Source organism: Nicotiana attenuata, unplaced genomic scaffold, assembly GCF_001879085.1.
Source record: "Nicotiana attenuata strain UT unplaced genomic scaffold, NIATTr2, whole genome shotgun sequence".
In the NCBI taxonomy this organism is placed as follows: Eukaryota; Viridiplantae; Streptophyta; class Magnoliopsida; order Solanales; family Solanaceae; genus Nicotiana; species Nicotiana attenuata.
Genome location: NW_017671974.1, coordinates 1 through 14,200, shown reverse-complemented (window position 1 = coordinate 14,200; position 14,200 = coordinate 1). Strand labels below are relative to the sequence as shown.

The window sequence follows — 14,200 nt, the reverse complement described above, 5'->3', positions numbered from 1 at the left end:
TAGTGGTAGTGGCTCCTACTCAGCCTCCTTCCACCTTAGCAGACATGCCCCCAGATCCATCCACTTCTACAGCTCCAGACATACCTTCCACCTCTGCTACCCATTGACTGTCCACCGTCTGAGCCAGGCCCTCGTCAGCATCAACAACTGGATGCAGACAGCTTCTTCTAAGTTGTCTATACTATCTACTACGGTGGCAGCCCAGTCAGCACCTCCCCCTCCATAGGTCCCACAGTCCATTGAGGACACTCTCAAGGAGCTTCTGGACAACCATAAGAAGCTCCTAGAGAACCAGAAATTGATCACAGAGGCCGTTGATTCGAATGGGAAAGCACTCAAGGTGCTTGCAAAGGAGGCAAAGAAAATGAGGAAGACTCGGGCTTCAAAGGAGTCGGTGAAGAAGCTCAGGGTAGAGGTTGACAGGCTGAAGGCGGATCAGCTGCCTTTAGATTTGTTATTGCATGACCCAGCACCAGCAGCCCAGCCCCAGCCAGAGCAGGAGTTAGAGAGGCCTCCCAAGAGGAGGAGGGTGATTCCCCGTTTGGATGACGCAGTCATATAGTTGGAGGACCCGCAGGGAGATTCCTCGAGTCAGCCCAGGACTCAGTCTAGGTCCAGGCACAGGTCCCAGCAGAGCCACAGGCCACAGGGAGCCATTCACAGGTTCCCGAGTAGACAGAGGACCCAGCTACCCAGACTCAGGATCCCATGCAAATGGAGGACCCATAGGGAGTTTCTTTTTCCTCTCTTCTCTCTTTTTGTGCTTATTTTGGTTAGTTGGAATTGAGGACAATGCCAGTTTTCATTTGAGGGGGTACATATGATAATATTTTATGCTTTCTTTCCTTTTTTTATCTTTGGTATGTATATAACTTTAGCATTTCATTGCACTTTTCGTACTTTTTAACTTTGGGTCCGTATATAAAGTTACCTTCTTATGTATATATTCATTATCCCTATTGTATATTCGTCTAAATCCTCTCTTGTACATATTCATTTTACTTTCCGCATTTTTTATTTCTTAGCTTCTTGATTTATGTTCGTAGCTTCTTGTTTTGAGTTTTTGCGATAAGCCTTTGGTTTTTTTAATGCCACGGTTCTTTCCAAAGGTGGATTTTGTGATGGATGGCATGACAACCTTCTTAAGGGTTTGAGTCTATTTTTCTTTTTGCTTTTTAGTAGTTAGTTGATAAGGGTGCCTCAAGCAAAGCTTCACTTGGTCCTAACACATTTGTCTTTGATCCCATGGTAAAAAACAAATCGTTGTGTGTAGGATGGTGAAAGTTGTGACCTTGAAACTCTTGTGTTGGCCGATAATCATCAAGTGGTTTTTCGGGAACATTATGTGCTCAAATATTATCTAAGGTTGTTTTGGGCCCCCGACTCCGTGTCTTTAGCAATCCCAAATCTTGTGTGGTGAGAATTTGAATTGTAAGTCCAAGTCCCGAGCCATTGGTCTAGAACTTGCCCTAAATGTTTGTCTAGGCGAAATCCCAAGTGGAATTTGACTTGAGACATGATTATAGGCTCTCCTTGATCCAAATGATATCTTGAACACTTCCATATCGTACCAATAATAAAATCTCTAGTCAGCCCTTTTGAGCCTTAGACCTTTTTCTTTCAAGAACCATGCTACAAGTCTTTACCCGTTCTAAAGATACCCTCTCTTGGCACCCAATCTTTCCTTAGCACATGGCAAAAGTATAAGTTTGGGGGAGAGACGAGGATTGAAACAAAGTGGTAGAAGGTACAAAATAAAGAAAAGGACAGGCAATGAAAAAGAAAGAAATCAAAAAGACAAAAAGAATGTTCAATGTAGAAAAGAATGAAGGAATTCAATGAAAGCAAAGAATGAAAGGTGTGGAAAGTTAGAAAGGAGAAAAGATTTGAAATGTACAAGAAAGAGTGACGGTGTGTCTCTCTAACCCTTTAGAAAGAAGTGAACTGACTTAAAAAGTCAAGTGAATGTGTGCCAAAATGAAGCAAAAGAAGTGCTAAAGGGAAGATGGAACCTACTTAGACCAAACATTTCCTACCCTACACCAAAAGCCTTTACTATGTCTCCACAAAAGCCCGATATGATCTTAAGTTGAATGATGCTTACATTAGTGGTGACTCACATAAGGGGCAAGCATATGGTACCTAGTGCCGGACTTTTGACTTTTCCTTGAGAGAGATGAGTGTATTTCCATCAACCTCATTCTGAGTGATACTATCCTAAAGGTGAGGTTTTCTTAGGGAGAGTCGAGGATGTGTGAGTTTGGGTTCCACAATGACCAAAATAATAGAAAGAGTTCCTTTGATGTGTTGATTCAACTCTTGATGCTCTTGTGTCGCACTAGATCCATGGTGTTTAAAAGAGTGGATGTTGTTATGATTCATTTGAATTAAGGGCAATTTTTAGTCCCAATTGATGCTAGTGGAGGTCACTTTAGGTCGGCCGAATTTTCTTGGATTTACTCTTAAGGGGTGGGTCTTATTTTGTTTGCTTGAGGATAAGCAAAAGCTTAAGTTTGGGGGAGTTGATAACTAGGGATTATGATGCATTTTACACTCCTTCTTACTTGAGTTTTGATTAGAAATGTGTACAAAATAGTCCCAAAGGCTTACGTGTTGCACTTGATTGCAGGGTTTGATCAACAAGGTGACAATTCGTCAAAACCAGCTCAAAAAAGAGTGAAACATGCACAAGTACCAAGAACAAGTCCAAGCTCAGCAAAATAGGACCAATGCGGCCGCATTCCATTCTGTGCGGTCCGCAAAGGAGAGGTTCAGAGAGTACTCATCAATGCAGAAAAGGAATGCGGCAGCACTCCATTCTGTGCGGTCCGCAAAGGAGAGATTCAGAGAATGCTCAATTTCATGCAGCCAAGTGATGCGGCCGCACTCCATTCTGTGCGGTCCGCATTGACTTCATTGCGTCCGCACTCGATTCTATGCGGTCCGCAAAGCTAAACTTCAGAGAGCTGTCAAGTTGGAGGATTGATGCCAATGCGGTCCGCGTTCCATTTTGTGCGGACCGCAACAGGAGCCACCGCGGTCGCGGTGCATTTTGTGCGGTCCGCGGTGGCCATGTTCAGAGAGCAAGATTTTTTAGCTAAGAGCCTTAGTGCAGCCGCACTCGATTTTGTGTGCTCCGCACTAGCCCCGCAGGGATATTTTTGTCCAGCATTTTTGGCCTAGTATAAAAGTTTCTTTTCCCATTTTTAGGTCATCGGTTAGATTCTACAGCTGAGCTGCGCTCGTGAATAGTGTTTTCTTACTATTTGGAGTAATTTTACAAGAGTTTTACCATTGAATCTTCAAGTTTTAATTAGCAATTTAATATTAAGAGTTTATCTTCATCTATTTCTTTGTTTTCCTCTATTATCATGAGTAGCTAGACCCATCAGCTGGGTTGTGGCTCAACCCTAGTGTGGGTAATTGATGGGTCTTGTGTTTTAAGGTTTGAATGTCTATGGGTGTTTGATATTTGGACTAATTTATGATTTTATTGTTGAATTAGTGGTTGCAAACACTAGTTTATGCTAAGTTGATTTTGGCTTTTCTTGAGAAAGAGAGCCTAAGTCTCTAAAATTAGTCCAACAAGGAATTAGGGCGTACTCAAGAGAATTGATAGCCCCAATTAAAGGGTTAAACCGAGAGATCGTAATACCCGACTTGAACCTAGATTGCTTGCAAAAATGATCATACCCAATTGATCTTGAGAAAGTCAATTAGGGCAAAATCACTCGAACTACCGAGAGGTATAGAGTGAGTAGAATCGTGCAATGGTTATATCGTAATCCCCAAATATGACAACCTAGCCTTAGACACGAGAACCCGTCAAGTATCCAACTAGGTGAAAGTCACTCCCCTAGTGCCTTTTAACTAATTAGACAATCTTCAATAGTCTCCTCTTAGCTTAACTTAGCTTAATTTAGCATCTTAGTAGTATAAATTTAGAAGTAATATCAAAACCAAAAATGTTTAGAAGTGTAATTAGGAACAATTACGCAACTCTAACTTAGATAGAAACTCAGTTCCAATCTCTATCTCCCTGTGAAATCGATCCCGACCTTCTCGGGTAAAAGCTGCTTCGACCTCTCTTGCTACTTTATAGTAGTACAGGGTTGGCTTCGAGCAGCGACTAGTGGAAAAACTAGACCAAGTATGGCCAAAGCTAGAGTCGAAATTGACCTCCTTAAACCTCAACTTGAATCTGTTTGGGTTGGGTCAGAGGATGAGGAGTCGCCTCTCCAAGGTTTTACCCAAAAGCTGGAATACGAAGGAGTTCCAAAATATTGTAAACATTGTAGGAAGTTGGGACACAACATGATAAACTGTAGATTTTTGGAAAAGAAAGCCAACCTTGAAACTAATAGGGAAGTGGAGAATGATAATCCAGGAACTTCATTAACAGCTGAAACATCTGGAATGGACATCAGAAAGACGATTGAAGAGGCACAAAATCAACCCCAAGTTAAAACAACTGGGTCAAGAGGAAAGGAGCAGACCATCATAGACAAGGAAAATAAAATCACCAAAGACAAGGGCAAGTACCAGGTTACAGACGCTAGTCAACTCCAAGCAAATAACACTACTGATCACAAAGTAGATCCCACTGACAGAAAAAAGTTGAAGAAAAAAAAGAAGAAGAATATTAAAGCCAAAAGATTGCCAAAAATGAAGAGCAAAGTAGTGTTGAAACCAGTGATCTCACAAGAAAGTCACAGGAAACAGCGGACCAAGAGCTCTGCTTCTACCCAAAATGCACACTCTCTCAAAGTTATGGAAGAAATTCTTCAGATGCAGGGTTTACTCAACACTCCGGCTCAACAAATACAACTCTCAACGACTAAAGAAGATATCATTGAAAAAGATCGGATGATAGTGTCAAAAGAAGTAGCAATGGTTACTAATCAGGAAAAAGATAGTACAAAAGACAAAAATACTAGTAACATAGCTAACCAGGTGCATCAGGTGGATCCTATCGCAGACAGTTGCAGCTCCTCTAGCCTCCCCTCAGAGATTATCAAACATCCGGGAATTCAATTAATAGTAGACTTGAATGCAACCAATTTAAACCCCACTATGGAGAACTCGAGTCAAGCAAGGATACTACTGAAGAACACTTGTTATAAAATAGTCCCACAACCAAAAGAAAGCCAAAGAGAATGTTGAAAAAAATGTTCAAGATAGCAACGAGACAACAGGAAGAACTCGCACCAGATGATCCAGATCAAAGCACAAGAACAGGAATGATCCTTCAAACATAAGGAATCATAAAAAGAACACCTCCCCCACAAGTTCTAATGATTAGCACAATTTTTTGGAATATTAGGGCAGTAAGAACCAAAAAAGCCATTCAAAGGCTGAAAAACTTATGCAATATTAACAAGGTTCAATTTGTAGCTATATTTGAGCCTTTCATTGGTAAAGAAAAGCTCGAGGGTTACAGAAAATTCCTTGGTTTCCAACATAGTACTTCCAATTGCAATGGTCAAATTTGGTATTTCTGGAACAACAATGGCACCCATATGATGATTGCAGAGGATAAACAACATATTACCATCAAGTTTAATGACGGCATCAGTTACCATAGCACCTACATCACAGCTGTCTATGCAAAATGCACGATAGTTGAGAGATAAGAGTTGTGGGAAAGTTTGGTGGAGGATAGCCTTATCATTGATGGCCCATGGTGTATTGGGGGAGATTTCAATGTGATTATTGATCCAGAGGAGAAGCTAGGAGGGAACCCTCACAGAGTTCATAGAAGCTTGGATTTCATTAATTGTATGGATAATTGTGGGGTTACGGATCTTGGTTTTTCTGGTCCTAAATTCACTTGGTGTAATAATTGGAGTCTTCGCAAAAGAGCCTGGAAAAAGCTATACAGAATTTTTATCAACGACCTGTGGGCGCAACAATTCCAGAATAACTCTGTTAAGCACTTAGCGAGAACGGGTTCAGATCATAGGCCTTTACTCATGAAGTGTTGCAACAATAACCACAACCACGTTAGTTATTTCAGGTTCTTGAATTTTTGGGTCAACCAAAATAATTTTTTGGACATTGTCAAGGATGTATGAGATTCTAGTATTTCTGGTAACTCTATGTGGATCCTGCAATCTAAATTGAAAATGCTTAGTAAGAGACTAAGCAAATGGTCCAGAGAGGAAATAGGGAACATCAATGATCAAGTGAGCAAATGGAAAGCCGAGATTCAACTCTTATATGAGATAGATACCAACTCCAATACTGATAACAGTAGAACAGAGGCTAACAAGGTTTATGTTGAATACATTCAATGGTTGAGCAAGCAAGAATCTTTACTCAAACAGAAGACTCAAACCAAATGGTTCGAAGATGGAGATAGTAATACTAAGTACTTTCACAGTCTCCTCAGAGAAAAGAGAAGAAGACTCCAACTCCACAGAATCAAAAACCACAGGGGCAAATGGATTCAAAAAGAAAACAACATTGCTAAGGCTGCTGTCAAACACTTTGATTCCCTGTTCAATCTTCCCAAGCCCACCCTCAACCCCTACCTTTTCTCTTGTATTCCTAAGTGCATTTTAGAAGAAGATAACATGAAGTTATTTGCGATTCCTAATGAAAATGAAATCAAGGATGATGTATTCAATTTAAGTGCTGATAGTACAACTGGTCCAGACGGTTATAATGGTACTTTCTTTCGACATTACTGGGACATCATCAAACATGATATCGTTGATTTTGTCAGGGAGTTCTTCAATGGTAAAAGACTTACCAAATTCTATTCTCATACTTGCCTTGCTTTAATTCCTAAGATTAATGCTCCTGCCAACTTTTTCAGAATTCGGGCCTATCAGCCTTTCCAATTTTACCAATAAAATTATTTCTAAAATTCTTTCTAAAAGGCTGAATCCTTTGCTTCCAAAACTTATTTTTGAAAATCAAACGGGCTTTGTGAAAGATAGATTGATCACTAAAAATGTCCTTTTGGCGCAAGAAACTATTCAAAATATTTTTGAGAAGAATATTTGTGGTAATATTGTTATCAAATTAGATATGGCAAAAGCTTATGATAGAATGTCATGGGTCTTTGTTACATCTGTTCTTAGGAAATATGGATTCTCAGAAGTTTGGATTGATTTGATCAATAATCTTATTTCCGGAGTCCGGTACTCTATTATTATTAATGGTAACAGAACCGGTTTCTTTACATCTTCTCATGGTCTAAAACAAGAGGACCCTATATCCCCCTCTCTCTTTATTCTTGCAGCTGATGTCCTTTCTAGGTCTCTGAATAATCTGAATCATGATGGCAATTTTTCTCCTTTCTCTATGCCTTTAAGGGGGCCTATTATTAACCATCTTGCCTATGCTGATGATATTATTATCTTTAGTAGTGTTAATAGTACCTCTATTGAGATGATCATGAATATGGTTAAGGACTACGACATGAGCTCAGGTCAGCTGGTCAATAGAGATAAAAGTTTCTTTCTGACTGCCCCTAACACTTGTGCCCTCCATATTAATAGGATGAGAGATTGTACAGGCTTTATGGACAAGGAGTTTCCTTTTAATTACCTTGGATGTCCTCTTTATGTAGGAAGAAAGAAAATTGCTTACTTTGACTATTTGGTTCACAAGGTCATTAAAATCTCAATGGTTGGCATGGTAAGATGCTTTCTAATGGAGGTAGGCTCGCTCTTATTAAAAGTTTCCTCCAATCTCTTCCTATATATACTCTCTCTGCTATGAATCCTCCTAAAGCCACCTTTTCTCTCCTTGAGAAACACTTTGCTAATTTCTTCTGGGGCACTGATGGTGACCATAAAAAGTACCATTGGAGATCATGGAAGAACCTATGTTTTCCTATTGATGAGGGAGGTATAGGAATTAGTAAAATGAAAGATATAAGTGAGGTTCTAGCTATCAAAAGATGGTGGAGGTTCAGTACAACACCATCTCTGTGGGCTAACTTTCTCAAGCACAAATATTGCATTAGAGCTCACCCTGTTGCTAAGCAATGGTCTTCTGGCAACTCTCACTCATGGAAACATTTGACAAAGGTAAGAAAGATTGCAGAACGACATATGGTTTGGCATATTAATGCAGGTAACTCAATTTTTTGGTGGGACAATTAAACCTGTAAAGGTCCTCTCGCCAACTTGGCCCCTGGTACATACAAAAGCCCTAAGATTCTTGTCAAGGAATTCATCCAGAATGGTGAATGGAACATCATCAAACTTCAAGATATTTTACCAAGTTCTGTAGTGCAGCACATAAAGGAGATTGAAATTGGGAACAACTCTTTACCAGACAAGATTTATTGGGATCTTTCGCTAGATGGAAGATACTCCAATAAGACTACTATGCAACTTATCAGAAAAATTAAACCTAAGGTATGGCATTCTTCTATCCCTTTTAAAATTTCTTTTCTTACTTGGAGATTATGCTATAGAAAACTACCTTTTGATGATGTGATAGTCAACTTTGGAAGACAAATATTTTCCAGATGTAACTGTTGTGCTAATCCTAAAAATGAAACCATTCAACATGTTTTCATGGAAGGAGAAGTAGCTAATTATATCTGGAAACTAATAGGATCCCCCTTAGGAATTATACATCATCAAAGGGCAGTTAGATATACCATTAACAAGTGGTGGCAGGTTAAGGAGCGAAATGCAGTTCACAAGTTGATTCTTCAAATTACCCCCGCTATTATTTGCTGAGCAATTTGGAAAGAAAGATGTTCTTGCAAATATGGTAGTCAAAAGAAGTTCAACTTGCTTAGAATGGAGCATCAAGTTCTTTGGATCATTGGATCTGCAGTCGCCAAAGACTTTCCTAGTTGCAAAATTTCAATGCCTTGGAACAACTACTGTGATATAGTTCTAAAACTTCAGCCTATTCCTAAAGTTATTGTTGTAAACTGGAATAAACCGGAGGATGGCTACTTTAAATTGAATACTGATGGCAGCTTCATCAAGGAGAATGGAAAAGCCGGGATTGGAGGAATTCTCAAAGATGACAAGGGAGACTTAATTATGGCTTTTTCAGTTTCAACTCAGGGTAGTAGCAATAATTACATAGAAGCGCATGCTGCTTGGTTTGGTTGCAATTGGTGTGTTCAAAATGGCTACATAGGCTTCATGTTGGAGTTGGATTCATTGATTGTGGCAAATATGCTCAAAGAAAATAGAACCAACAACTATAAGTTGAACAACATCATGGAGTGTACCTCTCATATGATTCAGGAAGTCAATGTTAATGTCGTTCACTGCTATAGAGAGGCTAATCAAGTGGCGGATTACCTAGCTAAGCTAGCAACTACTTCTTCTACAGAATCATACTTCTTTACATTCCAACAACTCCCTAAAGGTGCCAAAGGCCCTTTCCATATAGACAAGAATAAGATGCCTAGTATTAGAACCAAGTTTGATAAGGCAAATTTTTTTGTGAGCTAATTATTCGCTTTGTAATGGGTTAGGGATGTATATATTTCTCCCTACCCCTTTTTTTTTGAAGGATAGCTAGTTATCCTTATGTTGTATTTTCAAGGACAAGGACATACCCTCTTTTATAATCCTCTGTTCTTATGAAATATACAACCCCAGCATGGGAAATTTAATAAAAAAAAGAAATAAGAATATTCGAATAGGGACAAGGGGAATTGGGACAAATAGGAAAAATATATATATATATATATATATATATATATATATATATATATATATATATGGGGAAATTAAAGCACTTAACTCTGGTTTTAGCTAAGCAAAAAATCGACGTGCATGCACGAATCATAGTAATTGTTATAAATAAAGTGAATGTATATGGATGTTCATTTAATCCATCCATACATTCTATACAATGTACTACTTGGATAGATGTACCTATTAATTTCTAGGATGTATCTAGTGAGTTTTGGGTGTATCTTGTATAGTATAAATAGGACATTCTTTGTCCATGGAAGAAAATACAAGAAACACACTTGAATAAGATAACTTCTACATTCTCCTCCTATACATCTTGTCTCTATTACTATATTGTTCTATTTTGCTCTCATTTCTTAACACGTTATCGGCACGATTATTCTAACCAATTGAAATATTTACTTCAATCGGGTATTATCTTCTTCCTAAAGAGTTAGTCAATTTTCTTACAAATTTAAGTACACATCCATTTGCTTCTAACCGTATTTGAATTTTATAAATCGCTACATGCATGACTTTGCTTTGGATATACATGACTTGGTATAAATAAATAAAAAAAAGACAGTAAGCTTTAATTTAAATTGTCATGCCAGCTTGTTCTAAGTTTAACCTTATCAAATAGGAAAATATTCTATCATTATTTTGACATTATATTGAAAGAACCTTATGAAATATTAGGAGAAATTTTATTTATTGTTATGTATAATATTTGATTTAAAATATTTTTATCTTTGAAACTAGTAATCTTGATGTGCGTGACATTCTTTGATGGAATAATAATGAAAACATCCTGCTTTGCTTAATTCCAAAAGGTATTAGTTATTGAATCTTTGATATTTATGTCTACGTTTTTGGACGATGGCAAATATTAGGTATATGTAGCAAATCGAATGGGACTACTAGTTATAGTACATATGAATCAGTGTGTTAAAAGTAATTGGTGAATTTGCATGGAAAGACTATAATATCTCTTTGTTATTTGAATGATTCACTACTGTTAATATGCCTTCATGACATGTGTATATTTATATCCAGAATATTTAAGGCATACTACTTGTTACATTTTTTTTTATCATGTAGATTAATTCTACTATTTAGTAAGATAGTTTTATACTATATTAAATTTATAAAAATTTGAATTTGTGGCAATCTATAATTATGTTTCATTCTCTAAAGAGAATGAGATAATTTGTGATAAATATTATATAAGCGTAAGACAGTGGGTTCAAGTCCCACTGCACCATGAGGGTAAGACACCAGGTTCATATTCTGGTGCACCATGATAATAAGATGTTAGGTTCAAGTCCCATCATATTATGGCGTAACACGTCTCACATAGGTAAGACATTGGGTTCAGGTCCCAATGGCCCATATTGATGATATAATAATGGCAGTGTGAAAATGACACACTTTAATAAATAAATAAAAAAATCATGAAGTCCGCTCCAGTACCGCATCAGCTCCATTCCCAGAAGCGAATGTGATAGCGATAAATCAAAAGTCTAAAAGAAGACAAAATAATTATCATGGCCGTATAAATATATGTGGGCATGGCAAGGGACGAAATAATAATCACCATACTGGTGGCCGTTATAAATAGGAGAACAATAAGGGTTCTCAGAATAATCCTTCAAAAGGCAAAGGTAATAATGTCTACCGATATGGTATGAAAAATCATTGGGCACGAATTTGACGTACGCCTGAATATTTTGTCAAACTTTATCAAGCCTCTATAAAAGGGAAAACAAAATAAAATTGAGACTCACTTGACTTTTCAAAATGATGTTGAGGCGGGCCCTATGAATAATCATGATTGTGACGACCCGGCCAGTCGTCACGTGAGTTACCGTCCCGTTTCCCCCATATTATGTCCCTCCATGATTTAATATCAGTATTTGAGTTGATCGGGTAGAATTGGATTGGTTCTAGTTGGAAATATGGCACTTAGCCTTTTTGAAGGAAGCTTGCTTTGGAAAAAGTCAACCGGAAGTTGACTATGTAGTTAGAGGGCTCGGATGTGCGTTCCGGTGGTTCGGGTAGCTTCGGGGGATGATTTCTGACTTAGGAGTGAAGTCCGAATTCAATTTGGAGGTCAGGTGTAGAATTAGGCTTGAATTGGCTAAGGTTGAATTTTGGCGAATTTCGGTTGGTAGGTGAGATTTTGATCCGAGGGTCGGAATGGAATTCAGAGAGTTTCAGTAGCTTTGTTAGGTGATGTTGGATATGTCTGCAAAGTTTCAGATCATTCGGAGGTGTTTAGGTCGGGTTTTAGATCAAATGCAAGTTTCGGAAGTTTTAGTTTAACTTAGGCTTGAATCCGTGGTAATTCGATGATTTTGATGTTAACGATAGTGTTTTGATGATTGGAACAATCTTGAATAAGGTCTTGGGGTGTGTTGGTGCTATTGGTTGAGGTCCCGGGGGCCTCAGAGTGATTTCGGGTGGTTAAACGGAGAATCTTGATGTTTGTTGCAGGTCTGGTGCACCTGGCTTCTGGTATTTCCGCATCTGCGGAAAAGGATCCGCAGAAGCGGTTCCGCAGATGCGGCTAAGAGATTGCATAAGCGGTCCATAAGGGACCGGGGTAATTCCGCAAAAGCGGACGAGGTATCGCTTCAGCGGGTCCGCATAGGCGAAAATGTGGCCGCAGAAGCGGAATGGTGAGATCCGCAGAAGCGGATGGTTGGGCGCAAAAGCGGAAGGCCAAGGATTTAATGGAAAACCGCATAAGCGGTCATATGGCCGCAGAAGCGGTCCCGCATAAGCTGTTACGGGACCGTAGGAGCGAAAATTGCTGAAGGGTTTTAATGAATCAGTGTTCGCGAATTTCAGAAGATAAGAAGACATTTTTACTCCGCCAAGAGAGCTTTTTGAGCAATTTGAAGAGGGTTTTCAACGGGTATTGATTTGAGGTAAGTCTATTGACTAGAAACACCATTTTATGGAAGAATCAACACTCAAATTCATGAAAGTGGGTAGAAATTATGAAGGACTAGGGCTTGGTTTTTGAAAATAATGAATTTTTAGGATTTGAAAGTCCATTTGAGCTCCGTTTCGGTAAACTTTATATGTACGGACTCGTGGCGAGACGAGGAATCCGTTGGTGTGATTTTCGGATTTTTTCGAGAACTGGGCCTGGGGCTCGGGTTTTACCAACTTCGTGAATTTTAGTACTTTTCGAGTATTTTTGATTGGGTTATGTTTCTTTAACCCATATTTATGTATTCGCTGTGATTTTGACTAGATTCGACGCGCGAGGAGGTCGATACAAAGGGAAAAGGCATTGCGGACCAGTCTACGGCCGGTTAGAGGTGAGTAGTTGGTGTATATGATGGCCTGAGGGTTTGAAACCCCGGCTTATCACACTGTGACGCTATTGTAGGGCGTGACTCGCACCCATGGCAGGTGCGGGATTGGTTATGACTGGGGATTGTGACTTGGTCCATCCCGAACAAGAATGTTTCTATATTGGCGACTGATACTCATCCTGTATTGAATATATCTGGGCTTATTGCCGTGTTTGGGGCCTGGTGCCGATCTGTAGCATCCTTAGAGGATGAATGTCATTATGATAGCATGCTTTGTATAATCATTGATCTCAGTCCTGTGTTTAATCACTGTTAAAAATGCTAAGTCATTTTTCCTGAAGTTAAATATCTAAAGTATATTCTTCTTAATAAATTGGAAATTGGGAAATTAATTGAATCTGTTACGTGACTCATATGCATATTGTGGACTGAGTATGGATCGGGCTGCACGCCGCAGCGAATGGTATGATTATATTGCGCTTGGGCTGAAGGAGCCCCTCCGGAGTCTGTACACACCCCCAGTGAGCGCCGTCGACGTTAAATGGATCGGGCTACGCGCCGTAGCGGTCATGTGCATTGCATTGCATCCTTACATTATACTTGACTGATACATTTGAAGTTGTTTTGCTGTTGGGTCGTAGTTAGGTGTTGGACTGTTAGTTTTAGCTTTACTTTGTGGCATTTCGTGGATTTCTTATCTTCAGACATTTTATATGCTCATTACTCACTGAGTTGGTAGTACTCACCCCTACTCCCTGCACCTTGTGTGCAGATTCAGGTACTTCGGGAGCTTAGTTGAGCTAGCCGCTGGTTTCCAGAGTTCCAGAGTGGTCGAGGTAGCTGCTATGACGTCCGCAGGACCCGACTCCTCCCTTATCCCTTTATTATTTCCGTACTTTAGAACTTACTTATTTTGAGTATTCTTGACTCTGTATTAGTTAGAGGCTCTAGACTCATGACCCCAGGTCTTTGGGAGTTACAGTTTATGTCAGTATTTCGTATTGTTTTAATTGAGTATTTCAACTATGAGTATTAAATATTTGATTTTTAGTATCTGATTATTGGCTTTGAGCTTTGTGCTCGGGTAGAGAGTAAAATGGTCGGGCTTGCCTAGCATTAGTGTTGGGCGCCATCACGACCGGGTTGGGGTTGTGACAAGTTGGTATCAGAGCCTAGGTTACTTAGGGCCCTCATATCTCTCTC

The 14,200-nt window shown here is 39.2% G+C and overlaps 1 protein-coding gene across 1 annotated transcript; it reads left to right on the top strand.

Annotated features, from left to right (window-relative positions):
* Positions 1–6,125: 6,125 nt before the first annotated feature.
* LOC109211124 lies at positions 6,126–6,857 on the top strand. The gene has a single exon (XM_019374627.1). It carries the CDS (start codon positions 6,126–6,128, stop codon positions 6,855–6,857), a length of 732 nt encoding a protein of 243 aa, XP_019230172.1.
* Positions 6,858–14,200: the final 7,343 nt, after the last annotated feature.